Source organism: Emydura macquarii, unplaced genomic scaffold (genome assembly GCF_026122565.2).
Source record: "Emydura macquarii macquarii isolate MOO-44397 ecotype Brisbane River unplaced genomic scaffold, CSIRO-AGI_Emac_v2 contig_212, whole genome shotgun sequence".
NCBI classification, from domain to species: domain Eukaryota; kingdom Metazoa; phylum Chordata; order Testudines; family Chelidae; genus Emydura; species Emydura macquarii.
In genome coordinates, this window is record NW_027130349.1 from 11,638,536 (window position 1) to 11,665,395 (window position 26,860).

Below are 26,860 nucleotides of genomic sequence, written 5' to 3' on the forward strand. Positions count from 1 at the left end.
TTCGGGGGAGGAAAAGAAGGAAGACAAGAAGTGGAATTAAGCTTGCTCACATCAGCTCGATGAAGTTTGTTTGTGTTTTTCTGTGTTTGTTTTTTTAAATGGGGGAGGCTACTGTCTTGTACTCCAAAATTTAAGATTTCATTTAAAGTCTCCAAGTCTGCTTAGTGAAGATAACATTCTAGTCACAATTTGAAAATTACCTAATAAAATTATTTCTGCCAGAGTCTGCAGACAGCCTGAAACAACGGCTTCATATTGCAAACTGTACCTATTCATCTCAATGTGATGTTAATCCTGTATCCTAACCCAGTGGTTTTTAACCTGTGGTCCACAGAAAGGGGTCCGCAAAATGTTGTCGTTACGATAGAACAATGGTTTTCAACCTGTGGTCTGCGGACCCTCGGGGTATAAGAATTGGAAAAGGAAGGACACTTGCAATCATTTCAAATATGTTCTTTTAATGTCTTTAAAAGGTCACAACGTATTCAATCTTATTAATAAATTTTATTTGGACAAGTATAGAACAACTTGTATCACAACATTTTTAAACAACATGATTAAAGACTGCAGCACTCCCAAGAGAGGTTGCAGATATGTACAGTATATGAAGAAAAAGTTGCACCTCGGAGCCGATCATGATCAAGTTAAAAATACCTGACTTAAAGTACATGTGCTAATAAATTTCCTTCAGGTCATGACCAGCATGAAAATAATTAGGACACAGGTACTCAGCAAAGTTTTCTGCTAATGGGTACAGCAATATGCTGCATTTAAAGATTAAAATCAGATTCTAGTTTAGTGTTACCACTGAGCCCTTAAGAAAAATCCAAATCTCTACTGTTCCCCATTTACACACATCAAAACTATTCACACTTAAGGATGTGCCCAGCTGCACACAATCAAGTTATTTGCAAGGATAAAAACTTATAACTAATACTGGAGGTCTTATATCATAGTTGAAATTCTTATAGCCAGAGAGACAGATCTATACCATCAGTTACTAAGGAAAAAACTTGCTAACTCCGCAGGAGAAACAATGCAGGTCTCTGGAAATCACATCCCTTCTACAATGAAAATGCTCTGCCAATTCAAGTTTCATTTGTTCAGGAAGACAGAAGATTTAAGGCTTCAGTGGCAAATATAATCCTCTGAGCAATGTTTTTTTAAAGTCAAGATGAGATAGGTAATGTTTACTTTTTCTTGACTCTTAAAATCCCTGGTATCAGGTTTAGATAACATCCACCCCTAGTTAAGTCTGGCAAGAGATCTCTCCTCCGTCAGAAGAGGTTGTCCTAGATCATCCATTTTAGGAGCATTTGAGGATAGTTTGTGGGTTTGTTTGTTTTTTATTAAAATTATAGTAACATTCAGGGACTTCTTTTAATAAGTTGATGAAGCAGTGCTCATGGCATCATCTGCAATTTTGGTACTGGCAGGGTGTATGCTTGCAAAATATTTGACATCACTGTCATCATCCATTTGAAGGGCCATAATTGTCTGTTCCACAGCTTCTTGATGAGAGTTGGCAGAATTCAGAAAATACTCTGTAAATAATGGAGAATGCAAGAGATACATAAGAAAAATAAAAGTAACAATATTATACTTTGGTGCGAACCCCAGCATTCTATGCTATAGCATTGTATTCAAAAGCATGGAGCGCCTACTATTATACAATCCAGGGCAAACAGAGACTTCTGTTTTGATATGGAAAGGGTATTAGTAAGATTGAAATTCTGTATTAATAAATCAAAGTAGTGGACAGTGGTTTGGATTTTTTTTAGTTAAATCCTTATGCTGTAGGCAGACACTGCTTCAATTCAATGACATGAAATATTAGGGCAACATTTACATTAAATATAGTCACACCTAATCCTTGCAAGCAGGCAAATAATATGTTCATTTAAATGTATCCACAAACTAATTTAAAATAGTTGGGCTGATAAATACATATATTGGAGGACTTAAGTATAATATAGTTGTCGTTGTGGTGTAGGAGGAGTACAAGAGCCCTAAATTCCTTCAATACAATAAGTGATATTGGCAGACATGTGCAAAGGAAAAAACTGTCCCAAAATCAGTGTTTATATTTCCAATAGAAGGCGATACAAATAAATTGGCATGCTATTCCACTCCACTGATAGATACTACCACACAATAAAAATGGTAATATGAATAAAGAGTATGATGCAAGAAACCCCAATATTTGACAGTTTTTTAAAAGCTATTTGATACAATTGTATAAAAAAATCCTCCCTTTCTACAGCAGCTGGTGGCTGATTTATTCCCAGAAGAACACCAGTTAATATACCTTTTAATTTTATTTTTTAAATCTAAATTTAATAATCCACCCATTGTCTCACATTTTATACTTAGATTCTAAGAGCTATGAGACAGGGACTGTCTCTGTTATACATCTGTACGGTGCCTACACAATAGGGCTGGGTCCTCTACCACAATACAAATAAATGATAAAGCAGCTATGAATATTATCCCCATAAATGTATTTTTTGACTACCGTGAGGCTCTCTGCCACAAGAATTCATGAGTTCCACAGCTTTATGATGTATTACATAAAAAACTCAATTTCTTTTATCATTTTTAAATGTATTGCCGTTCAGTTTAGTTGGCTGTCTCCTTCTTCTTGAGAAAAGGTAAATATGAATGCTTTAACAGTCTCCTCAGCATTGTTCATTATTTTATACAATTATCATGTCCCCTCCTATTTGCCTCCTCTAAACTAAGCTGTCCGAGTATTTTCAATCTCGCCTCATACTAAAATGTTTACACGCTTCTAATAATTTTCTCTATCCACCTAAGGGTTCCTATTTTTGTTATATCTTTTTAAAATGAGGGTGATCAGAGCTGACCACAATATTCCAGGTGCGGGAATACCACTGATTTATATAATGGCATAATATTTCCAGTATTATTTTCTATCCCACTTTTTTAACATCCTAATATTGCTAGCTTTTCTGAACACTGCTGTGCGCTGGGGATGTTTTCCTAACGGAAGTCTGCAGTTTGACAGTAGTGGTTCTCTTGTTGAAATGTTGGAAAGGCTCTCCACTCACTCCTAGAGGGAAAACAGAACAGCACTAGCCACCTCTCCTCTCCAGAGAGGCAAGAGATGTAGGGTTAGCAGTAAAGGCTGCTTTCCTAATCCCCAGCCTTTATTACATACATACACTCAAACACAACACATTTGTTCTACATCACATCAGTGAACACCACTATGCAGGCTGAGCAATGTCTTTAATGGCTCTGGCCCCAAAACTAGCCCATTTAGAGAAAACTGATCAAGGAAAATAGGCTAAGTGTGGGGAAAATAATCCATCGATTTCTCCAACATCAAAGAATAGCTCTAGAAGTTATGATGGAGGTACAGGTTTGCAGGTACTATCAGGGCCTCAAGAGTCAGTCCAGGCTAAGACGTGACACCTCTAAAGGCTCAGGAGAGTATGTGACATAAGTGGCTTCTCACATTGGTGCTATTTTCTCCACTTGGCTGTAGCAAACTTACTCCAAAAGGAAACACGTTAAACATTCAATAATTACCTTTGACATTCATACTCTATGAAATAAGACAGTCTGAACTTCAGTATCACCCACCTTTCTCTAAAAGGGTTTGCCTTAAAGTTTTTGCAAGTAGTACTCTAACATTTGGAACCCTATCAGATGCCAAGTGTAGTAAATGAGGCAGTAGGTGCACAGCAAACTGGTCCATGGGGAGGCAATCATCTTCAATGACAGTCTGTCAAAGAGAATGAAGCAACTGCATTAGATTTCTCAACATAAAGAGGGAACTAAAAACAAATACAGACCACAATGACAGTTCATGGATCCTACCAACTAAAAATCATCAATTTAAGGATATTTAGCATTCATATAGCAAGTTCCATCTATAGATCTCAAAATGCTTTATAAATACTTCCCAGCAGGAGGTGAGGCCTTATAAAGCAGAATACAAGTCTGAGAAAATTCAGTCTTGAAAACCAAGCATTAGATATCAGTGAGTTATTTTACAGTACATATGATAACTTTTTCATGTCTGCTCACAATAATAGGAGCATTTTGTAGCAGAAGTTTGCCTTAAATTTTACAAGTAATTTAGAAATTCTTACTGATTTAGACTTTGCTATAATTAGATGCAGTGATAAGAACAGGGCTGTGTTATGGTACAGTTTTCCTTGTAGGTACTGTCCATTTCAAGCACCATAATCCATATTTCAGAGAGTTGTCATAACACACAGACCTATCCAAACATGTAACCCTTCTCCTCCCGCTACCAAACAACATAGTATAATGTTTAGTTGAGTAAAGCACAAAACAGTAGAGAAATAAGAACCAGGTGGTACTCTCTCCTGGCAAAACTTACTGGGCAGCCAGAGAGGGCCCTGCCTCACAGAAATCCTAACACATGAGAGAGTATGTGTATGTGAAGAGCCGTGGAAAAGGGGCACACTACTAACAACCCTCAGACCCCAATTTTCAGAAGTTTCTTTAAACAAGCTCAAACCTCAGAGAGGGGATACCCCTTCTGACCCACTCTCTAGGAACCCTTTCCCACATGGCAGGGCACTTGCCCAGACCGCTCCTTTGCCATCACTGACCATCCCAGCTGCACCTGAAGTCTACTCCTCCTCCATAGCTCTGAGCCAGCTTGTTTTCCTTGATGGTATTTCTGCTAGATTCTGACCAACCTATGCTACTTAGGCATATGGGTAATGGGCTGAATGGATCACTCAGTAAATGGTGAGCGGCTGCCAGCACCGTATCACTCACCACTAGAGGGTGCTCACTTCATACCGTTCCATGGAACAAGTAGCACCCAAACTCAGGTACTCCACGTTTCATTCGAACTAGGTTTTTTCCTGTCAGTTTTTTTATTGTTTTACACTCCACACTGTACTTTGACTCTCTGAACAGATGAAGTTTGCACACTGAACTTCAGCAGTGTGCAACATGGGAAGTTAGACTGCAAGAGTGACTGTAGAACTAATTAATATATCAAACTCTTCTGGGTCGGGAAGAAAGAGCCCTGTTTCAACAGCATCTCCTCCTGCCTCACCAATGGAGCAGTGCTGAGCCAAGATAGCCAGGAATTTTACGCCCCCATCCCCGTCTAGAGGAAAGATTCTCTGGCAATAATTTCTATGAACTATTCAGGAAAACGCAGCTGAATCCCTAAAGAAGATAGCTGCCCACCCTCCCCCAAACAGATACATATATAAAAACTCCTACCTGGCAGATAAAGACAAATGTTTGCCGACCGGACCACTTTGGGCATCTACAGAATTTTTCAACAAGTTCATTCATGAGGTCTACCACAAAGGTTGGTGTTGAAGCCATATACTGCTTCTTCACCATTTCACTAACCTATAAGAAATTTTAAGTTACCAATTCATAAATACAAATAGAACAGCTTCCCACAATGACTTAGAGGCTTGAAATACCGGATTAATTTAGATTATTTTACATTAAAATATATTTCTTAGCTCATACCAGCTTGTAGGAAATCCATCGAACAGAGGAAACCTTATCTGCACAAAGATTGAGGGCAATAGGTCGCAAATAGTCATAGATATCTTTGGCACTGTATAGATCTAGAAGCAGGATTAGCTGCCTAAAAGAAAGAACAAAGCAGAACAGTAGAACAAATCAACAATGAAAAGGTATCCATAACCTTGAAAATTACAGTGTACAAAACATTGCCTGCCATTTAACATAACAGAAATCAAATCATATGCACTGATAAGAAAATTTTCCATTCTTATCCATTTTTATTGTTTACTCTGATACTATTGGATAATTCCACCCCTTTAATTTGCCATTTATTCAGTAAATATGACTCAAATTCTGCATAAGATCAATAAAAGAGTACAAAAATAATCTGACAAGAAAAAAATTAAAATGTAAAAAAAAGTTGCACTCATTAAATCTTATAACTGATCATTAAGGATAAGATTCTGTCACAGATTCTGTGATTTTTCCAGGACCTCCGTGACTTCCTCTGGGGCAGAACTGGAGCAGCTGCCCATACAGCTGATCATCGGCCAGCCTGCTGGAGCAGCTGCAAGCCCCAGTAGCTCTGCTTTCCCCCCTGCCCCAGAGTATTTTTAGTAAAAGTCAGGGATAGGTCGCGGTTTTCATGAATTTTTGTTTATTGCCTGCAACCTGTCTCTGACTTTTACTAAAAATACCCATGACAGAATCTTAACCTTACTGATAATAGTGTTACAATGTACATGCAAGCTGCAATGTGATCCAGCTGGTTGTACAGATAACAAGATCAGCAGCTATTCTGATTAAAGTGAGTAGAGCAGTTTTGATCAGATTAAATATAAGGCACTTCCCTTCCCCCCACCCAAAGTATATTACAATAGTTATTGTTTCGACAATCTAAGTGGAAGTGCTCAATTAATTTTTTCACTTTACATTAAAGGTAATTTTATAAAATAGTTTATAAAGAGTTAAATTATTAGTAAGTATTACAAGTATGTCACAGACGTGAGTAGTATGTGTTGTAGATAGTTGTGAACACATGTAGATGAGCATACGAAGATGTGTCAAAGTGCTTCTATAAAATAGTTCTAGTGTATTGATTGATTGATTGAAACTTTAAAAGCCACAAAGCAGAAAATTTTAAAAATTGAAATTTTAAAAACCATACAGAAGAAAAAAATACCCAAACCAAAACCTCACGAACAACGTACTCTGCCAGCTCATATCGAAAACGCCAGTTCCTGCTGTTATCAGTCACTAAGAATTCCTGGAACTGATAAAGATATTCTCGTCTTTTGTCAAGCTGAAGAAGCTGGAACAATAAATATAAATTTAATCAGAACACTGCAGATTGCAAGCACTTAATGTGAATGCATGGAATATGAACAAGATGTCTATCATAAAACACCTACCTTGATTCAAAACGCACTCTTCAATATGTAACAGTGTAATACTTGTAAAACATTTTGGGTAAAATTCTGCTAAGACTTGCATGGAAGTCAGCATAGTTAATGGGTTATTACTAAACACAAAAATTTTATGCTGCATATACTTTTATTATTAAAAAACAAAGAGTAAGTGGTAAATTACTGCTACATGTTCAACTGGCTCAGAGAAGGAAAAGTATTAGCTTCACAAAGCTCTTGCAACTCCTTCTCTGGTATTATATAGGCATTTGGCTGGACGCTTGTAAGGAATTATATTGGTGAAATCTATGGGCACAGGTCTATGCAGGGAAAACAAGTGGATGGCAGGCATAATATATTATGGTTCGACATCAAATAAACAAAATGTACCTTTAGAAAATCATGCAAGTGTTTAAGGACACCTATCCTGACTTCATCTAGGTCCTTTAAAAACCCATTGAAGACTGGAACCAAGTCTCCAGCTGTGAGTTGGTCTCCCAGGATAACTGCAAGCTCATGTATAGAGAATGCTAATGTCCTTCGAACTTTCCACTGAAAAAACATACAAATAATTCCATTTATTAATAAATTATCCCCAAACAATAGTTTTCTTTTAACGTTAGGATTAGTTTTCTTGTATTGTCCAACATTAATATTGGAACCCTCAGCACAGCCACTTAATTCACTCATTTGTTTCAATAAAAACAAATTCCTTTTCTTTCAAAAGCAAAAAACAAGACCTGAATGGGATTATTCAAGAATCATTTGCTCCATCTGAATATCCGGGAACTGAACAAGTAACAAAATTATTGCGTACTTAATTAACAAAAGCAAAACAAAAATGATGTTGGATATCAACACTTTTGCAGTTTGCTTCTTGCTTCAAATTTTTCTTATGCATATTGAATTTTGGGGTCTTGCTCCTCTCTAATTTCTGTAATTCACAACGCACAAGAAAAAAGAAGGTATTCTGCCATACTTTGATTGGAATCTGTAAATCCCAGAGAGTTATAACAGACTTCCCTCTCAGGAAAGCCAACATCTCACAGTCACACAGTATCAAATATTTCGTCCCAAGAAACATCTTGGCACAAGCACTGGTCCAATTAAAAGGTGTGAGGTCCTTTTAGTTTCTGTGTGGTCTTATTTTGGGAGTGGGTAGGATGGAGAGGGAGGGAACATGACATATTGTTCTAATTCAGTGGTTCTCAATCTATTTACTATTGTGGGCTGTATATGCAGCTCTCTATCTGTTTATGTGGGCTGCATCCACATCTCTCTCTCTCTCTCTCTCTCTCTCTCTCTCACACACACACACACACACACACACACACAAAATATATTGAGGGCGCAGGAACAAACCATCCCGATATGCAGAAAGAATAGCAAATATGGTAGGCGCCCAGCTTGGCTTAACAAAGAAGTCTTTGGTGAGCTTAAACACAAAAAAGAAGCTTACAAGAAGTGGAAGCTTGGTCAGATGATTAGGGAGGATTATAAAAATACTACTCGAGCATGCAGGAATGAAATCAGGAAGGTCAAAGTGCAATTGGAGTTGCAGGTAGCAAGGGACGTGAAGAGGAACAAGAAGGGTTTCTACAGGTATGTTACCAACAAGAGGAAGATTAGGGAAAGTGTGGGCTCCTTACAGAATTGGGGAGGCAACCTAGTGACAGAGGATGTGGAGAAAGCTGAGGTACTCAACACCTTTTTTGCCTCTGTCTTCACAGACAAGGTCAGTTCCTAGACTATTGCACTAGGCAGCACAGAATGGGGAGGAGGTGAACATCCCTCAGTGCTGAAGGAACAGGTTCAGGACTATTTAGAAAGATTGGACATGCACAAGTCCATGGGACCAGATGCAATGCATCTGAGGGTGCTGAGGGACTTGGCTGATGTGATTTCAGAGCCATTGGCTATTATCTTTGAAAGCTCGTGGCAATTGCGGGAGGTCCCTGATGATTGGAAAAAGTATAGTGCCCATCTTCAAGAAAGGAAAGAAAGAGGATCCAGGGAACTATAGACTGGTCAGCCTCACCTCAATCCCTGGAAAAATCATGGAGCAGGTCCTCAAGGCACTTGGAAGAGAGGAAGGTAATCAGGAACAGTCAACATGGATTCACCAAGAGAAAGTCATGCCTGACCAACCTGATTGCCTTCTATGAAGAGGTGACTGGCTCTGTGCATGTGAGGAAAGCAGTGGACGGGATATACCTTGACATTAGCAAAGCTTTTGATACAGTCTCCCACACTATTCTTATCAGCAAGTTAAAGTCGTATAGGTTGGATGAATGGACTATAAAATGGACAGAGAGCTGGCTAGATCATAGAGCTCAATGGGTAGTGATCAATGGCTCCATGTCTAGCTGGCAGCTGGTCACAAGCGGAGTGCCCCAGGGGTTGGTCCTGGGGCCGGTTTTGTTCAACATCTTCATTAACGATCTGGAGGATGAGGTAGATTGCACCTTCAGCAAATTTGCAGATGACACTAAGCTAGGGGGAATGGTAGATACCCTGCAAGGTAGGGATAGGATACAGAGTGACCTAGACAAATTGGAGGATTGGGCCAAAAGAAATCTGATGAAGTTCAACAAGGACAAATGCAGAGTCCTGCATTTAGGACAGAAGAATCCCATGTACAGCTATAGACTGGGGACCGACGAGCTAGGCAGCAGTTCTGCAGAAAAGGACCCGGGGGTTGCAGTGAATAAGAAGCTGGATATGAGTCAGCAGTGTGCCCTGATTGCCAAGAAGGCTAATAGTATATTGGGCTGCATTAGTAGGATCATTGCCAGCAGATCGAGGGAAGTGATTATTCCCCTCTATTCGGCATTGGTGAGGCCGCATTTGGAGTATTGTGTCCAGTTTTGGGCCCCCCACTACAAAAAGGATGTGGACAAGTTGGAGAGAGTCCAGCAGAGGGCAACAAAAATGATTAGGGGGCTGGAGTACAAGAGTTATGAGGAGAGGCTGAGGGAACTAGGTTTGTTTAGTCTGCAGAAGAGAAGAATATGGGGGGATTTGATAGCAGGCTTTAGCTACCTGAAAGGGGGTTTCAGGGAGGATGGAGGTAAGGCTGTTCTCAATGGTAGTGGATGACAGAACAAGCAGCAATGGTCTCAAGTCGCAGTGGGGGAGGTCTAGGTTGGATGTTAGGAAAAACGTTTTCACTAGGAGGGTGATGAAGCACTGGAATGGGTTACCAAGGGAGGTGGTGGAATCTCCATCTTTATAGGTTTTTAAGCTGCGGCTTGACAAAGCCCTGGCTGGGATGATTTAATTGAGGTTAGTCCTGCTTTGAGCAGGGGGTTGGACTAGATGACCTCCTGAGGTTCCTTCCAACTCTAATATTCTATGATTCTATGACCCTGAGAATGTCACAAGGGCCGCAGCTGTGTGCTGACTGGGCCATGGGTTGAGAACCACTGTTCTAATGGATAATGTATTTTCAATTATATAAAATACAAGTATTATTTAATCTTACTTTCCCCCTCTGGTCAGCACTTTCCAACTACCAAATGATGTCTTCACAGACTTAATCCTATTTTAGTAATGCAGTTTTATCTTACATTATTCTGGTGGTAGCATCTCAAAGTAATTTTAAACACAAACTTATCAATGCTTTTTTTACCCTTGTTTTTAGTTTCCTTTCTAATTACTTGTGCGCTATTTTTTTTCACCTTACTGTAAAGCACTTTGACCAAATGTGACTGATATTACATACAATATATTCCAGTTTATTAAAAACCATATTATCCAAAGCTCCTCACTATCTGAATCCCTTCCTTCTCCCTCAGCATGAGATCCATGAACTATATGCCCTTTGCAGCATGTATCTGATATTGGGGACAAGGAAGAGACTCAGATGATGTGACAATTCAGACAATAGAGCAGAGACCCTATCCAGGATTGAGAGGGCAACAACGAACTCCTGGCCACAGGGAAGCCACCTGTGGCTGAATGGCTCCTGCCCTCTTGATTATCCCACTATCAATTATCTGAATAAAATCCCCCCTCCTATTTGGAAAATTGGGGGTATACTGTATAATTAGACAATATATGTCAGTGAGTTTTTGCTCTGATGCATCGGTGAATTAGATTATTAGGGTGAAGTGGATCAAGAATGACCACTCAAAAAAGGAAATGTGTCTTTGAAAAAGAAAGGAAAGAGTGGAAAATTACTACAAAATGAAATAGCCCACACACTGAAAGTTGCTTCCTTAGCAGCAAAACAGGAACAGAGAAGAAAGCACAGCAATTTCCAATATTTGTTTTAAACACAGCAATGAAACTGCAATACTGTTACTCCTTTATGACTGGCCCTCTTCTCATGAAAAGTGCCACAAGAGTTGTAGCAACCAGAAGTGGTCAAGACCTCTGGATTCTCATCTACTCAGAATGTGACAGGCTGAGCAACATTTGTGTATGTATCCTAGGTACTTATATGGTCCCCCATTACTGTAGTTTCTGAGCACCTCACAAACATGGTGCCCAAGCTTTGTTCTGGGACACTAGTCAAACTATTACTCAGAGCACCACCTCCTAAATTACCAACACCAGTGACAAGATATGAAAACCATACATTTAAAAATACCCACTATACAAAAACAGTTATAAAAGTGTATATGCAATTTGTTTTCAAAGCTGCTTGAGTTTAAATGCTTTAACATACCTGCATGTCAGATGCCAGTGTCTCATAGGTGTCTTTCAGACAGTGCCAGTTCTGTCTACCTAATGTAAGTGCCACACCTGGAAGGCTATATGCACAATGTTTAGCAATCTCAGTATCAACCGTTTGTGCACGAGAAGGATCAGTCATGGATAAATACTGATCCAATAAGGCTTGAGGTACAACATCCTAGAGAGAGAGCAAGACAATCTGCCACATTTTCAAGTAATTTCCATATAACCTACTATATAAAACTACGTTACGTACCAAGAAGGACAATTTTTCTCACTTCATAATAATGGACAAAAAATGCATAAAGATTAAGAATGTAAATATTATGATTCATGAAAGTACCATATATATAAAAGCCATCGGACTAATTTTAGTTGTTTAAAAGTTAGTATTTTAAGCAAAATATCCTTAGGCAATATCAATACAGAAACTCAATAACTGAGAAAGAAATGATTACTCTTTGTAAATGCCCAGACTGAAGTAACAAGGATGGATCACTTTCAGACTACCAGAACAGAGTAGGAGCATTGTTTGAAACTTAAGAAGAAACCATTTAACTTGGACTTCTATAGTATTTCTCAACATTTTTACAAACATTAAAGACTCACAACGCACTGTGAGGCTGACAAATATGATGCCTGTTTAACAAATACATAAAAATAAGTGACTAGTGCTGGTCAGAAAATGTTTTTTCCCCACCCTGCAGAAAATTTCTACCTTTTGGCAAAAAATGAAACTAAATTGAAATGTTTCATTTTGGCTCATTTCAATATTAAACTGTCTGCCGGAGCAGCTGAAGTGCCTCATAGGAGTGGCAGTTTGGGTATCTCATGCCCTCAGTCTCCCCTATTGGCTGGGCTCCTTGGCTGGGACTACTTCTCCCATCATGCACCACATTCTCCCTTTTTGCTGAGCGTCTGCAGTGCTTCACTGGAGATGTAGTCTGGCTGGGAGTAACCAACCCCCAGAGAAGTATGAGAGGATGAGGTTCCCACTCTACAACTCCCATTGCAGTGGCTCAGGAGGATATAGTTTATCATCAAATTAAGCCAAATAATTCTATTTGGTTTCAAAGCTCAATTTTTGGTTTTCAGTTTTTTTATGCTAACGTCAGTTTTCCATGGACAACACACTTTTTGTGAAAAATTCTGCTTAATAGAAAACCCAGAAAAACAGTTTTAATGGAACATTTTCAATCGACTCTGTAAATAAGTCACTGGCAGAGGAAAAAATAGAATGAAGAGCTCGGAAATCTGACTAACAGCTCTATTGTCAAAACTACACTACTTCCTGTTTTTTAAAAAATAGGATGAAATGGTCAGTTACAGCAGAATAAACTGCCAACGTAACCATTATCTCTAGAGGTATTCAAGGCAGGATTATATGACTAAGGATACGATTCGGTCATGGTGACTTTGCAGGACCTCCAGGACTTCTGAGGCAGGGCTGGAGCATTTGCAGTCAGCTGTAGGGCCGCCCCTGAACAGCTGATTGGGGTGGCCAGCCTGCTGGAGCAGCAGCCCTGATTGGGTCAGCCCCACTGGGGCTGGGGCAGATGCAAACCCCAGCAACTCTGTTTTCCTTCCTCCCTCAAGATATTTTTAGTAAAAGTCAGAAACAGGTCACAGCTTCCATGAATTTTTGTTTATTGCCCATGACCTGTCCCTGACTTTTATTAAAAATACCTGTGACAGAATCTTAACCTTAACAATGACCTAGTAATGAGGCTTTCACATCCTCTGAAAACTATTTACAGCAAAGTGGGCAAATGGACTACATAACTAAAGATGAACCTTCCATCATCATCTGCTGTCTATAAAATTTCAATGTATCAGAATTACAAGAGGAAAAAATTCTCATTTACCTGTACTTTGGACTTTCTTTCCTCTTCAGGGCTGAAACTACTATTGGTGCTCAAGTCTGAATCATTATGAATATAGCGGGGAGTGGAATCTATGTTCTGCAAGTGAGGGGAAAAAAGGGCATTTACAAAATGGGACACTCAAGGATTACACACATGCACACACAGAGAACTTAAATACCATAAAATGTTGCCTCACATTGGGGTCTTTTCTTCAAGATTCCAGAGACATATTTTTCATTTTCAGCTTATCTTTTCTGTAGCCCAAATTACAATAAAAATCTTAACAGACAACTTTTATTTATTTATTTAGATTCAAAATAATAAAGATGCCTATCCCAGGCTTGAGATGATATAATTAATCAATCTATTTTATAAAGATTCTTAAACCATGCCCACCACTGTAATATCTGAGTGCCGTCCCTTAACGCAGTAAGCAATGTGATTAACACCTGTCACGTGTTGTTCTCTCAACAAACAACGAACTCAAGCCAAAACAGGTAAAGACCAGGATAAAGAACATTTAGATAAATTAGATGTATTCAAGTCAGCAGGGCCTAATGAAACTCATCCTAGGGTACTTAAGGAACTCAGAATCATTAGCAGTTATCTTTGGTAACTCAGAGGACAGGTGTGGTCCCAAAGGACTGGAGAAGGGAAAACATAGCATCTATCTTTAAAAAGGGGAACAAAGACCACCCAGGAAATTACAGAGCAGTCAGTCTAACTTTGATACCTAGAAAGACACTGGAAAAAACTATTAAACAATTTGTAAGCACCTAGACAATAACACAGTTATAAGGAATAGCCAGCATGGAACAAATAATGCCAAACTAACCTAATTTCCTCCTTTAACAGGGTTACTGACCAAGTGGATGGGGGGGGGGCGGGCGGGCGGGCACGAGGGCGGAAACAGTAGACATGATACATCTTGATCTTAGGAAGGCTTTTGACACAGCCCTACGTGACACCCTCATAAGCAAACTACAGAAATGTGATACTAGATGAAATTACTATAAGGTGGATGAGACATAGAAACCCCTTGGCAGAGAGTCCCTTGTTCTTTGCAAACATCTATCCCCTCAGACCTGACAAACTCCCTACACCAAACATGTCTTTTATCCATAAAGAATAACATGTAAGGTATCTACAGAAAGCTCATATCTTGTCAAGATTCATAATCATTGTGAGATGTATGAATGGGTAATATTTAAGGAATAATATATTTATATTGAAAGTATGCTTTACTGACTTGAAATAGAAATTAGTCACCCAGGAGAAAATGTGTTGGTGATGATGCATTCAGGTAAGGGGGAATTGTCAACCTCACCCTGTTTGGCCGATGATGCAACGCAAGGCTCATTAGGGGGCAGGACAGAGGAGATCCCCTGTTAGCTCCACCCCCATCATTCTTATTTTGATAGAGAAGGTGCCATTTTTACCTAGCCACTTTTCAAAAAAATAACTGCACTTAAAAAAAGATAAGAACTTCAATATAAGACAGCTTTCAGGATAGGTTAATATCTAGGTCATGGCAGCATCTCTTTAAGATTTTGGAATGTGGGCAGTCTGTGCATCTTCCGTCAAAGAATTCAAATAATAAATAAATACATACATACATACATAAAATCAGATTTTACACATATACAAAGGTATGTAATGAGGTTCTTATCCACAAGTGAGCAGTTCTGTCAAATATAGCAGGTTAATTGTTGCAGAGTATAATCTGCAAACAGGCAAGCAACAATCCATGAGAGTTGTATCAAGATTTTATTCTTCTTCTATATACGACTGTAGTTTCAAAGACCATCAGACTTGTGCCACCAAGTGGAGTGGTCACAACATTTCTGCCACAACACACAACGAAGAGCAGAACACCAATACTAAATGCTGTTTGATAGGATGGTGGGGAGCAACGTAAAAAAGAGCGACGAGTAAAAACTCAAAATGCTATTGAGTGGTAGTACCCACCCTCATTCTCTAGATTCCAGATATTGCCACAGGCCCAGTGCAACATGGCCTCAAGTCCTAATTGTCTCCTGGTCAGAAGAGTTTGTTGCCTGCTGCAGTAAAATGTTTCCACCATAAACAAAATGCATCTCTTTCTCCAAACAGAAAAAGCAACCGTTAACATTTTAAGAAGGGCTTTGTTTCCAATAAGCCTATTTCACTGCAGCAAACTATAGTAACAAAGAGTCTGTTGAAAATGACCAGTAGTTTACCTTCAAGTTCTGAAATGCTTCAGATATACAAATACTGAACTTTGTGAGGATAAATTGTACCTTATACAACAGGCAGAGCTGCAAAATCAGCAAACAAAACTGGGCTTCATTTCAGCCTGAAGTGGGAAGAGTTTAACTATGATTGCTTCAAGAGTGCAAAATACAGCTCTCTCTATATTTGTAGCCCTGTACTGTTGAATCAAACCATTTGTATGCCAAACACAGCCACGTCTCTTACCTCAACAGTGTCGCTAATTAAAGGCAGTGTATCATCCTCAATTAGTTTACAATTTCGTTTCTCTTTGATGCTCAGTTCATTTTGAGAATCCATTCCCTTGCCAATGCCTGCCATTGTCTCTTCCTGAGGTTCCAAACTGGAGGCTCGGAGTGCAGCAGACAACATCTCCACTTGTGCTATATGCAAAGTGAAATACATTCGTTGAATTGGAAAGAACTGTCACACAGCAACAAAAGTGCTGATGGTACCTACCTTTGAAAAATAATTTTTAATTTATGGAATAGCCAAAGAGGGTCTCTGAAAGCTTTCTATTCAGATGATCAATGGTTAGTAAATCCTAGAGAAACCAGCGATGATGGGAGGTGAGGTATTCTCACATTGGCTGCCATTGCCTCAGAAGGCCAAAACAGCACTGGAGCTAAGGGTGTATCTGTCGGTGATGCAGGAAACCCCAGAGTGAGGCTGCTGAGGCAGCAATCTCTTTAAAGAATTAACTTTTACAAAAATGTGACAAACTACTTATGTTGAGGCTGGGTAAATAAACAGATGTGCACAATCTGTAACAGGCAGAACATAAGCACCAGCTTACTGGCAGTCTGAGTTAAAAGAACGCTGCAAGGAAGGAGAGAGGAATAGGTTTGACTCTTTAGTTTTTAACTATATAGATTGGTTTAAAAAGTTGGACTTTTAAGTTTTTAGCGAAAGTATTTTTTAGGGACTAAATGACTGAGTTGCATAAGTGTAAGACATATATAGCTGCATCAATGTAAATCTAAGCGAAGAGTAGGGTTGCTAATTCTTACAACAAAGAATATAAGGGTAGATCTGGGGTCCTGGAAAATACATATTCAGATGCTCCCACGCTGCAAATTGCCAGAAGGTTGACTGGTCCCATTATGCTGAATTAATTCTGAACAAAGCAACTCTTCTAGAAATGCAAACGCAGCATATCAGAGAGTCGGCTGTTCAGTGACAATTGTAAGTCTCACTCAGGACTCAGAAATTTTGATCAAACCCTGTAAACAGATGAAAATGAAATCTGAGGTTTCACCCCACCTGGCCCCATTAATACACTCTGGGCCTTCTTGCCACTCTCTTCTCCATCACGAATTAATGAATACTGGCTCTCTCATATTTCCCCAATCCTATTAATGAATTCCAGGCTCCCCTTCTCCTCCAAATGAAGGGTATTATAATCCCTACTCCAAAGAGAACTACTGGGCCATTTACCTCTTTGCACAGCTACTCTAGAGAGAGTGGGGAGCTGGCAGCCAGGGGGACAGCCAGGCTCCAGATGGAACCCCAGCACCCCTCCAACTTTTTTGTCCATTTCACAGCTTCAGCACAGAGCTGTGAAATTGACAAGAATGACAGATGAAGAGTGGAGCAGGGCAAAACCTGTGTTCCCTGCAGGGAGCCGAAAGCTGGGGGATCAGGAGGGAACCCATGCTCGGGGAGCAGGGTACCAAGAGCCCAGGGGCAGCCAAGCTCCCAGGGGAGAGTGGAGAACTGGGACCCGGGATCAGCCAGGCTCTCAGGGGGGAGCTGCCTGTGCTCTCAGCTCACCCACTGCCCCTCTTAAGTTGGTGGAAGCACTCCTGGTGAGGATGTGCACCACCAACAGAAGGAAGATCGTGTGGACATAAACCACGCAGCAATTACTACAGTGGCTGTAAGTCAACCTAACTTAAGTCGACTTAAGTTTGTAGTGTAGACATGCTCTGAGAAGTGAAGGAAAGACCTTCCCCCCCTTTTTTTTTAAATGCACAAACAAGAGATATATGGATAAGCAAAATGAATGAGTTTCTATTATACATTAAAAAGGGAAAGTGATGACTACCTCTCATGAATTCTGGCATGAAATGTTATTCCAGATTTTCAAGAGAGTTAATTCTTGTGAGACAAAAAAAACTGGAGAAATAATTTAACTGAACTTTATTCTGATGCACATTTAGGAAAACTTACCTTTACTCTCCTCCCCACGAACCAGAACCAATTTCAAAATATAAACCTTTCATTTTCAGTTAAAATTAAAGAAAAGTTAAGGGTCTTTTTCTGAATAGACAATGCATATAGATGCACGACACTTCAAAGGTGTGTTTATAGAAAAATACATAAATAACTCAGGAGAAAAACGTTCTTCTACATGGCAGCACATCTTCCCTCTTTATTTTCTGCAATTTCTCCTTTCTGCTTCCCTTGTTTTGACTCTTTTGCTTTTTGTTTCTTTTCTTGGTGTTCACTCATTATTAGCAGGCAAAAAAATGTGATTGTTTTAAGTGCTCTAACGGTGTAGGTACTGTATTTAAAAAAAAAAGAATCTATCCTGAAACACCTAATAGGAATTTCAAGATCCTTTGAGGCTACTCTAATGATAAAACACAAACAAGAGTTTTCTCCAACTGTAACTGACTAATATTTATTATAGGTGGATCTAGTAGACACACCTATACTTAAAGTTGACAAATACTTTCCATTATAGGAGCCCATGTTCTGTTGCTTGGAGCTTTGCCAATCTATTCATTGAGGGCTGAAATTTTCCATGTGAGGCATTTGCCTCAGAATGAAGTTTTTGGGTAAGTTTCAGATAAAATGGGTCAGTCATTTCTGAGAATGAAATTTTGGAAAAAATGATCTTTTACCCGTATTAAAACATTTCTTAAAGTCATTTTATTGAGAAACTCTAGCTCCTCCATGCTGCAGAGCAGGGACTTGAAATTTGGCAGGGTGACTGGTCTGGTGATAGATATTGAGCATGCTTATGGCTGAAGGGGTTAGGCAGGATTTCCCTTGCAATTGCTCCTCCCAGCTACTGTGGTACCAGGCACAGGAATTGAGAGCAGATTGTCTCTCCTGTTCTATTGATGTTCTCACTGCTGGCACCCAGGAGTATGGAGGAGGAGAAGGACAAAGAAGTCACACTGGAATACAAAGGGGTGAAGAAGGAGTATTGCAGGACCCAGAAGATGAAGAGGACCAGAGGAAGAGAAGACAAGATCCAGTTGAGAGGGAACTGGGGAGATACACAGATGCAGAGGGGGACAGTGACATGCTGGGGCACAGGGACAAAAGGGTCTGCAGCGCCAGACAACATTCCCTAAAAGAAACTGGAATTGAACTCAGGTGTCCTGAATTTCTACATTTCTCTGCTGTTAGTGAATAGCAATGAAACCTACTGGGGCAAATTGAGTTTCTCATCCCCCTCTATTGGCTGGTCCAATACAGGATAATAGTCTACTACTGCCAGCTAGTCTGTGAGGCCCAATGGACAAGGTCCATGCTGTAGTCCAAAGGTCTGAACCTGCTGATACCCAAATTGTGGGTCAATATGGTTCCATCTGTTAGAATTTCTGTTTTCACTTAGTTTTAGGTTGGTTTTTTTTTTTTTGTATTATTATTTAGGAAATTTCCTACAAAGCTTTGTTAAACAAACATTAAAGCCTGTGAAACCTTAATTCAGCCCCCATGTGTGCCTGCATTATGACAGTGTCTTCCCACCAGTGGGTCATGGGAAGGCTCTAGATGGGAAATCCTGTAGGGCATGGGGATTGAAGGAGAGCCTGGGCTACATTTACCCCACACTCACCTCGCAGCGGTGGCCTCCTGTACTGCAGCGCTGGGTCTGGCTCCCCACTCCAGGAGTTGCAACCTGGCACCGCTCAGGGTTGACTCAGCCCGGCCACTGAGAAGTGATCTCTCTCCAACTGCCTACCCCTTTGGACCTCTCCTCTGCACCAGGCCACAATTAGTGTTGTGGTGCTGCAGGGCGAGGGGGGGCGCTGGATACTGTGAGTAGTCAACATCCCTTCAGCAGGGCAAGGAGGAGGCAGCAGCAGTGTGTGAGAAGGATGCTGGACTAAGATTTTGCCCCCCCATGAATTTGGACCCTGGGTGGGTCACAAAAAAAAAAAAAAAAAAAGGTAAAATGAAGTTGGCCTGCTGCCTTAATAAAAAGTTTGGGAACCACGGTGTTATGATACAGTCTTCAATTACATGATCACATACTGTTTTTCCACACAACCTTTGCCTCTCTCCATGCACAGGAAGGACAGCGCCCTGGGAACAAATAAGGGCTGTGTCGTTAATAAGACTTATCTGCAGGACCCCTGGCTCATTTGTTGCAGAAGTTGGAAGGTGTTTAGTGGATATGGCAGGGGACTGCAGGTCATGGTTAAGGAAACTGAATTCCACCCTGGAATACTGAATTCTATTCTTGCCTCTGGCACAGAGTTCCTGTGTGATGCTGGGCAAGTCACTTAAACCACTTTTCACAGGTGGTCACTAAAATATCATCTTCCTCATTAGCAGGTGTGCCGAGCACTCACAACTGAAACTGGCTGTGCGTTAAACATATAAAATACTTTCAAATGCTAAATACTCTGGAAAGTCAGGTGCAAGCTGTCTCAAACTGGGCTTCCAAAATTAATACACATGTCGATAATTTCGGCCTGAATCTCTCTGTCTCTCAATTCCCCAGCTGTAAAGCAGGAACAGTAATATTACCTACCCTCAAAAGCTTGTTGTGAAGATGAATTCATCACTATTTGTAAAGCACTCAGATATAATAGTGAAAGCAACCATAAAACATTAATGAGAAAATTATTAATTTTGTATTCGGTACAGGGTTTAAATGGTGTGCATTAAATAAGCTCTAGGGCCGAACACTGAATGAGAAGAATATACCATTCCCTGAATGAGGCAGGGGACCTGAATGAAAATAATAGTATGTGATCATGTAATTAAAGACTGTATCATAATGCATATGAACAAGGGGGTCAAATTACTATTACACAGGCACCCTAGTTCAGCCATTTCCTAACTTCTGAGTATTTGATTTTGCATCTTTAGCTTTCTTTTCATGTAATTTTCTTGGATTAAAAATGTATATACACACTAGTAAACAGAACTACACCTGTGAGCCTCTTTATGCTGAACCATTATAAAGAGCAGCAAGACAATTGCTCTGAAATGAGACCAGCCAACATCAAAACACAGATTCAGAAACAATCTTGAATGTATAAATGCATTAGCTATGTAGATTCTCATAAAACAGCTTAAAATACGTTTTGTAGCTGTGTAGAACAAGCCTCTAGAGACAAACCTAAACAGCACTGGTTAATGGGATAGTAAGAGACAAGTTTAAATAACGTGCCCATTATTTGAATGTTTGCACCAGTAGCTGAACTAGTACATTTTTTCTAGACCCCATTCCTTCTTATCACCCCTTACAGAGGAATGGGCTAGAGCTTTCTTAAAGCAGAACACTTTCATCTTCTTATTTTACAGTAAATTAACCAGGGACAGACTAAGTTAGGCTATCAGTGTGTATCTTAACTAGTGATAGGAGAAACACCAAAGTTTCAGAAAAGCACCCAAGCGTTGCTGTTTATTCTGTCACAAGTTTCCCACCGCTCTTTCCTTCCTCTCATTTTTGAGAGGAAGTGTGCCCCTCTAGCCTGCGGGAGTCTTGAGATCATGGCCTAGCCACAGTACTGGATTTGCTGCTGCCCTTTTTGAATATGGCATGCTTTAAGACTTCTCCAGGGCTGATATCCCTCTACATACCTGTGATGCACATAAAGGACAGTAGCAGCATATTTAAAAAAATGGTAGGAGAGGGCACATTAATCACACTTCAACCTCACAAGATTTGTGTGCATTTCAAGAGTTGGACAGGATTTGGGTCACTTTTAACCTTGCCCCAAACGTAAACCTGGAGCACTTCAGCAGGCAATGGAAGTTGCTATAGAAGAGCTTCTGGAAACATGGATACCCTAAAACTATTTCCTTAAAAATAAATCTGATTGTTCATTAGGTGAAAATGCACTGACATTCAACCCTTGATTTTTCAAATCCGGCTTTCTGCACTGCACATGCAGTAACTGCATACGCAACACTGCAACCCATGATTTACAGCACTCAGTAACTGTCCACCTGATCATACTGACAAATCAAGTAATTAGAAGTCTAAGTGCTACGATTTACAGGTGCAATTATTGTGCCTGCAGTCATGCACTCACAAAATTAATAGTGGGAGCAAAACTGCATCTGTACAATCAGAGGCTGCTTCTCATAAATAAAAATGTTTTGGTTTGTCATCATTTTTCACAGTTAAATTAGAACAGCTAGATCCAATTTTGTTAAACTCCAAAAGCATTCATTTTTCTGAATTTTTTTAAAAAGCTTCATTCAAAAGGTTATAATTAAAACCTCCACAGCAAAATATTAATTACTATACATAAACATTTCCAAACACTAAAAATACACAAATATCTTCACTATACCTTTAACATCTGGATCATCAGTATGAGGCTCCAGGTTTTCTATCATTTCTTCCAGCTCCTTCCTTGTGGCCATTGTAATGTTTGAAGAAGCTGGTACAGTCACATCTTTTGTTCCTTCCCGAATTTCAGGGTCAGGTATTATCTGAGCAGTTTGCTGAAGCTCTAAATCAATATCTATTTCAGGAAGCGGAGTCCTCCAGAAATGGAAAGAGTTGTACAATTCCTGTTCTGAGAGGGAGGCTTCGTGGGACCTCAACCCAGTCTCCTGCACCACTGCAATATTACAGAAACTAGAACTTTTCTCATTCTCATCAGCTATTTCCCCACAAGATTCTGAAGACAAAGTGCAACATAAGAACATCTCAGTCTGGCAATCAGTTTCATGCCGAGATTTACTTAGCACAGGGTTATGATCTTCCGTGGTGTTTTCAAGTTTTATTGTAAAATCACTAATATCAGCATCCAAAGGCAGCTTCTCTGTCCTGCTATGTACATTGTCTGTTGTGACATCTTCCGTATCCCTGACCTTTTCACTGTTGGGTGTCAAAGAAATTGGGCATAAGTTTTAAAAACAATCAACATACTGGTTATAAATTCAGACATTTATGCAAGTTCATAGTCATGTTCTTATTTTGGTATTTATAGAATTAGTTTTACTTATTGGATAGCTGACCTACGGGAGGTACCCCAAATAACTGAATAAAAACTTAGTTAAAGAGGGTTCCATTGGGCAATTTTTGGCAAAAGTTTTGGTGTCATCACTTTCCAAGATGTGTAACCAAATTAAAAGAAAAATTAAAGTCTCCTAAGTAGCAATATCTATATGCAGAAGAAAAATGAAAACTAAAAAAATCAAGAAAATCCATACCTATTTTCCTCTGGAGATCTATGATCCTCTGTGTTCTTAATTTCTTCTTCTTCTTCTTCTTCTTTAAAAAAATGACCACTGCTGGATGGGTTAGCAAAAGTTGATATGAAAGGCCCCAGAGACTGAAAGGCAGCTTGGCGGACCTAGAGTAAAGAGTTCCAGAGAAAATAATTTAAATACAGCTGTTGTATAAATACACCACCAGCTGTTAGGAATGGGAAGAGTTGTAAGAATACTGGGGAAAGTGACAAAGTGGCCTGCATCTGGAACAGAGTCAACAAGCTGGATACGGGAAAGTGCCAGGCAAAAAGCCTTCAGCAGGGAAAGATTAGGGTGAGATGAAATGCAGCAGGCAGACAAAATGGTCAGTTCACAGGTCTTTGTATACATCTTCACACTGACTGGTTGACAGCATCTTTCCTCCTCCCACACTATTTCAATGTTTAAAGTGGATAAGTCTAAAAGCCAATCAAGTGGATGATCCAAGTGATAGGAAAGAAGAAATGCTGGTTTACTGGAAACAACATATTTTACATTGTCATGAATTTAAGTTGACACAATGAGAACCACAGTCTTGAATTCCTTTGTCTTTCCCACCTATTTATCTTTTCCTTCCCTTGCTCCTCTTGTCTCCATCTACTTACCCCTCTGGTGAGCCTCTCTCACCTCCATTTCTATGACTTCTTTCATTGTATCTGATTATGGCTCAGATGCCTTCTCAGAGGCAAAGAGCTGGTGCTCCTCCTGAGCATTAAGGCTTCCTTTTGGCTCTGAGAAGGAGTCCACCTGTTGACAATCCTAATACAGATTTGAAGGATGGATTTTCAAGACAGAAAAAATAATGTGAAGCACAGAAAAAAAAAAATCTCAAGAAGTTCAATTTAATTATATTTGAAATTTTCTGATGGCCCTAGTGATAAGCAGACTTTTGGCAACACTGATTTACTAAAGCAGGGAAGCATGATGCTCCACATACCTTGTCTCAATGGAAAAGTCCAGTACATTTTACAGGAATAACATAGGACAGCCTTCCTAGTCAGCAAAACCACCTTTATACACAATTACTTGACACAATCATGCACATGAATAAGCCATTTCTCTCTTAAAAAATTAACATGGGGTATCAAAGAAGAAGCTAAAATAGGTGTTTGATAAATAAAAAAAAGTCTCACCCATCGTGAAGGGTCACTGATCAGATTAATAAAAAGTGTTGATAGTTTTGTCCGCCGGACGTCCTGGGATGTTGCACATGAAACTGCCATGAAGCATTCAGCACAAGCCTTCCGAACTCCCCAGACATTATCAGAACAGAGCTGGAAAAACCTTGGCAGCTATATAAAACACAGTAGATAAATATGTATGCAGGCTTTAACAGGAGTTACTTGTTCCAATTTATGCTCCTTTACCTCACCACTTTCCTTGTTAAGATTCTTTGTCCTGCTGCTCACTGCAGGTCTGTTTATAAAGGTTTTGCAAAGCAAATGAGCCTGCCATTAGTACTATCCTACTAATTAGATCCCCTCAAATTACATCTGAAGTATGGACATCCAAGTGTGTGCACCTGGATGCAAAATATTTTGACAGCAATGTTTTTCCTTCAACTCTCCTACCATTGACTTTCTCCTACATCAAAATAATTGTCTGTCCATAAAACTACACAAAGCATTCCAGAAGACAAACTCTTCAATATGTAATTCCTTTTGATACAGGTAACAAAGGGACACAATCACACTTTTGTCTGACAACTTTGTACCTGCTACTGCCAGAAAACTCTTAAGATTACTATAACCATTGGAAAAAGAATATTCCCAGCTAAAAAAAATGATGAGCTTCTTCAGAAAATGGAGAATCTCTCCTTTCTAATTATATAACTCCCACTGTTAGCTCTTACATGTTGTGAACATCAGACCTTAAACCTGTCATTGCCTATCAACTGAACACAGCCCATCCTGGTTCTCAGGATATAAGCAATCCGGGTGAAAAAAATCCACATTTGGTGCAAGGGAAGGAGAGGTTACTCACCTCCTTTAGTAACTCGAGTTCTTTGAGATGTGTCCCCCTCTGGATGCTCCACTTCAGCTGCACACGCGCCCTATGTGCCTTTAATTGGAGATTTTCAGTACTAGTGCCCGTTCGGCCTGCGCATACACTCCAGACATCCTCATGCTCTGTACTAAGGATATACAGAGCTGCACGAGCAAACCATTCTCAGTTCCTTCACTATCATGAAGTCCCACAAGACAAAACTCTGAAGCAGAGGGGAAGGAGGGTGGGTAATGGAGCACATTTAGGGAGACACCTCTCAAACAATTCCAGTTATTGCACAATGTGAGTAACCTCTTCTTCTTTGAGTAGTGTTGCTATGGATACTCCACTTCAGGTGACTCCTGAGCAGTGTCTCTTGGAGGAGGAGGGAGCTTAGGAGCTGCATCCAAAACTGAAGAAAGGCCTATTGTGCCAACAGCAGCATCTGATCTAGAGACATGTACCAGGATAAAGTGCATTTATGCCCAGATTGCCATTTTGCAAATTTCAGCAATTGGTACATTTTTAATAGTGCTACAGAGTTAGCTTGGGATCTTGCAGAATGGACTGTTATTCTCAAAGGAGGCTGAACATTAGCAGCCCGGTAAACAAGAACACAACTGGAAGAAATCCACTTTGAAAATCTTTGGGTGGAGACTGTGGATCCTTTAGATCTGTCTGCAACTGAAAAAGAATCTGGGAGACTTTCTAAATGGTTTGGTCTGTCCAAATAGAAGGCTAACGTCTTTCTAATATCCAAAGTATGGAGGCCAGCTTCCTCCTTATTCCAATGTGGTTTTGGGACAAAAGGAAGGTCAAGAACTTAGTTAATATGGAAATCGGAGGAGATTTTATAACACGACTGTAATGGTACAGTATCCTTGAAGAAAACAATAGGGGTGGGGGAATGGAGAGATCAGCCTGCTCCTAATTTCCCATCTCCGCAAGCAGAAGTGATGGCTACTAAGATGCCATTATCATAGATAAATTCAGCAGAGAACACAGCTAGTGGCTCAAAGGGAGGTTTCATAAGACAATTCAGGATCAAGTTCAAATCCCATATGGGCACAGGCTCCCTGATTTCGAGGAAAAGTTTAAACAATCTCCTGATGAATCTTGCTGTTGTGGGATAAGCAAAGACTGAGAATCCCTGGGGACTAAAAAGTTGTAACAGCTGCCAAATAAACTCTGATAGAATTAATAAGAAAGACCTAACTTCTTTAAATCCAATCAGTAATCAAGAGAAAAGGGGAGAATCAAGAGTTTCTGGATACACCAATAGTGAAATCTCTTCCATTTTTGAATGGAAGTATTTCTACTACAGCTCTTTCTGCTGTTTAATGTGACTTCTTGTACCTGTCAAACAGGAAACCTCTATCTCTGAGAACCATTGAGGAATCAAGCTTTGAATCAGAGGATGGCCAGCTTGAGATGGAGAGTCCAACTGGCATTCTGAGACTGCAGATGGGAAATGGTGGAAGTTGCAATGCTGGACAGGAGGTGAAGCAAATCAGGTAAGTTTGCCAGACCTACTTCAGCCAAGTTGGTGAAACTAGAATGATTCTGGCTTTGTCTTGTTCAACAAATCAGAATCAACAGAAATGAAATGAAAAAGTTTCCCCAAGGACTGATAACTCAGTCCTTCTCCCAAGCACAATTTTCTTACATTTTCTATTGGCAATGGTCACAAAGAGATCCACTCCTAGAAACCCCAAGGCCAGAAAAATCTGTCTGAGGATCCAAGAGTCCAGTTCCCACTTGTAATCTTGGGGA

General features: G+C 39.9%; 1 protein-coding gene across 4 annotated transcripts in view; it reads right to left on the minus strand.

Annotated features, from left to right (window-relative positions):
- Positions 1 to 444: 444 nt before the first annotated feature.
- Positions 445 to 26,860, minus strand: part of PPP4R1 (protein phosphatase 4 regulatory subunit 1) — a 73,544-nt gene continuing 47,128 nt past the window's right edge. For all 4 annotated transcript variants that reach the window (XM_067547792.1, XM_067547785.1, XM_067547799.1 and 1 more), the window contains 12 exons: positions 24,235 to 24,393; positions 23,063 to 23,205; positions 22,195 to 22,727; positions 15,911 to 16,086; positions 13,454 to 13,549; positions 11,581 to 11,766; positions 7,299 to 7,460; positions 6,714 to 6,814; positions 5,503 to 5,623; positions 5,242 to 5,376; positions 3,610 to 3,751; positions 445 to 1,544 (listed from right to left, as the gene is read on the minus strand). In XM_067547792.1, the coding sequence (XP_067403893.1) occupies positions 1,381 to 1,544; positions 3,610 to 3,751; positions 5,242 to 5,376; positions 5,503 to 5,623; positions 6,714 to 6,814; positions 7,299 to 7,460; positions 11,581 to 11,766; positions 13,454 to 13,549; positions 15,911 to 16,086; positions 22,195 to 22,727; positions 23,063 to 23,205; positions 24,235 to 24,393 (2,118 nt within the window). In that variant the 3' untranslated portion in view covers positions 445 to 1,380. The remainder of the gene's footprint in view (positions 1,545 to 3,609; positions 3,752 to 5,241; positions 5,377 to 5,502; positions 5,624 to 6,713; positions 6,815 to 7,298; positions 7,461 to 11,580; positions 11,767 to 13,453; positions 13,550 to 15,910; positions 16,087 to 22,194; positions 22,728 to 23,062; positions 23,206 to 24,234; positions 24,394 to 26,860) is intronic.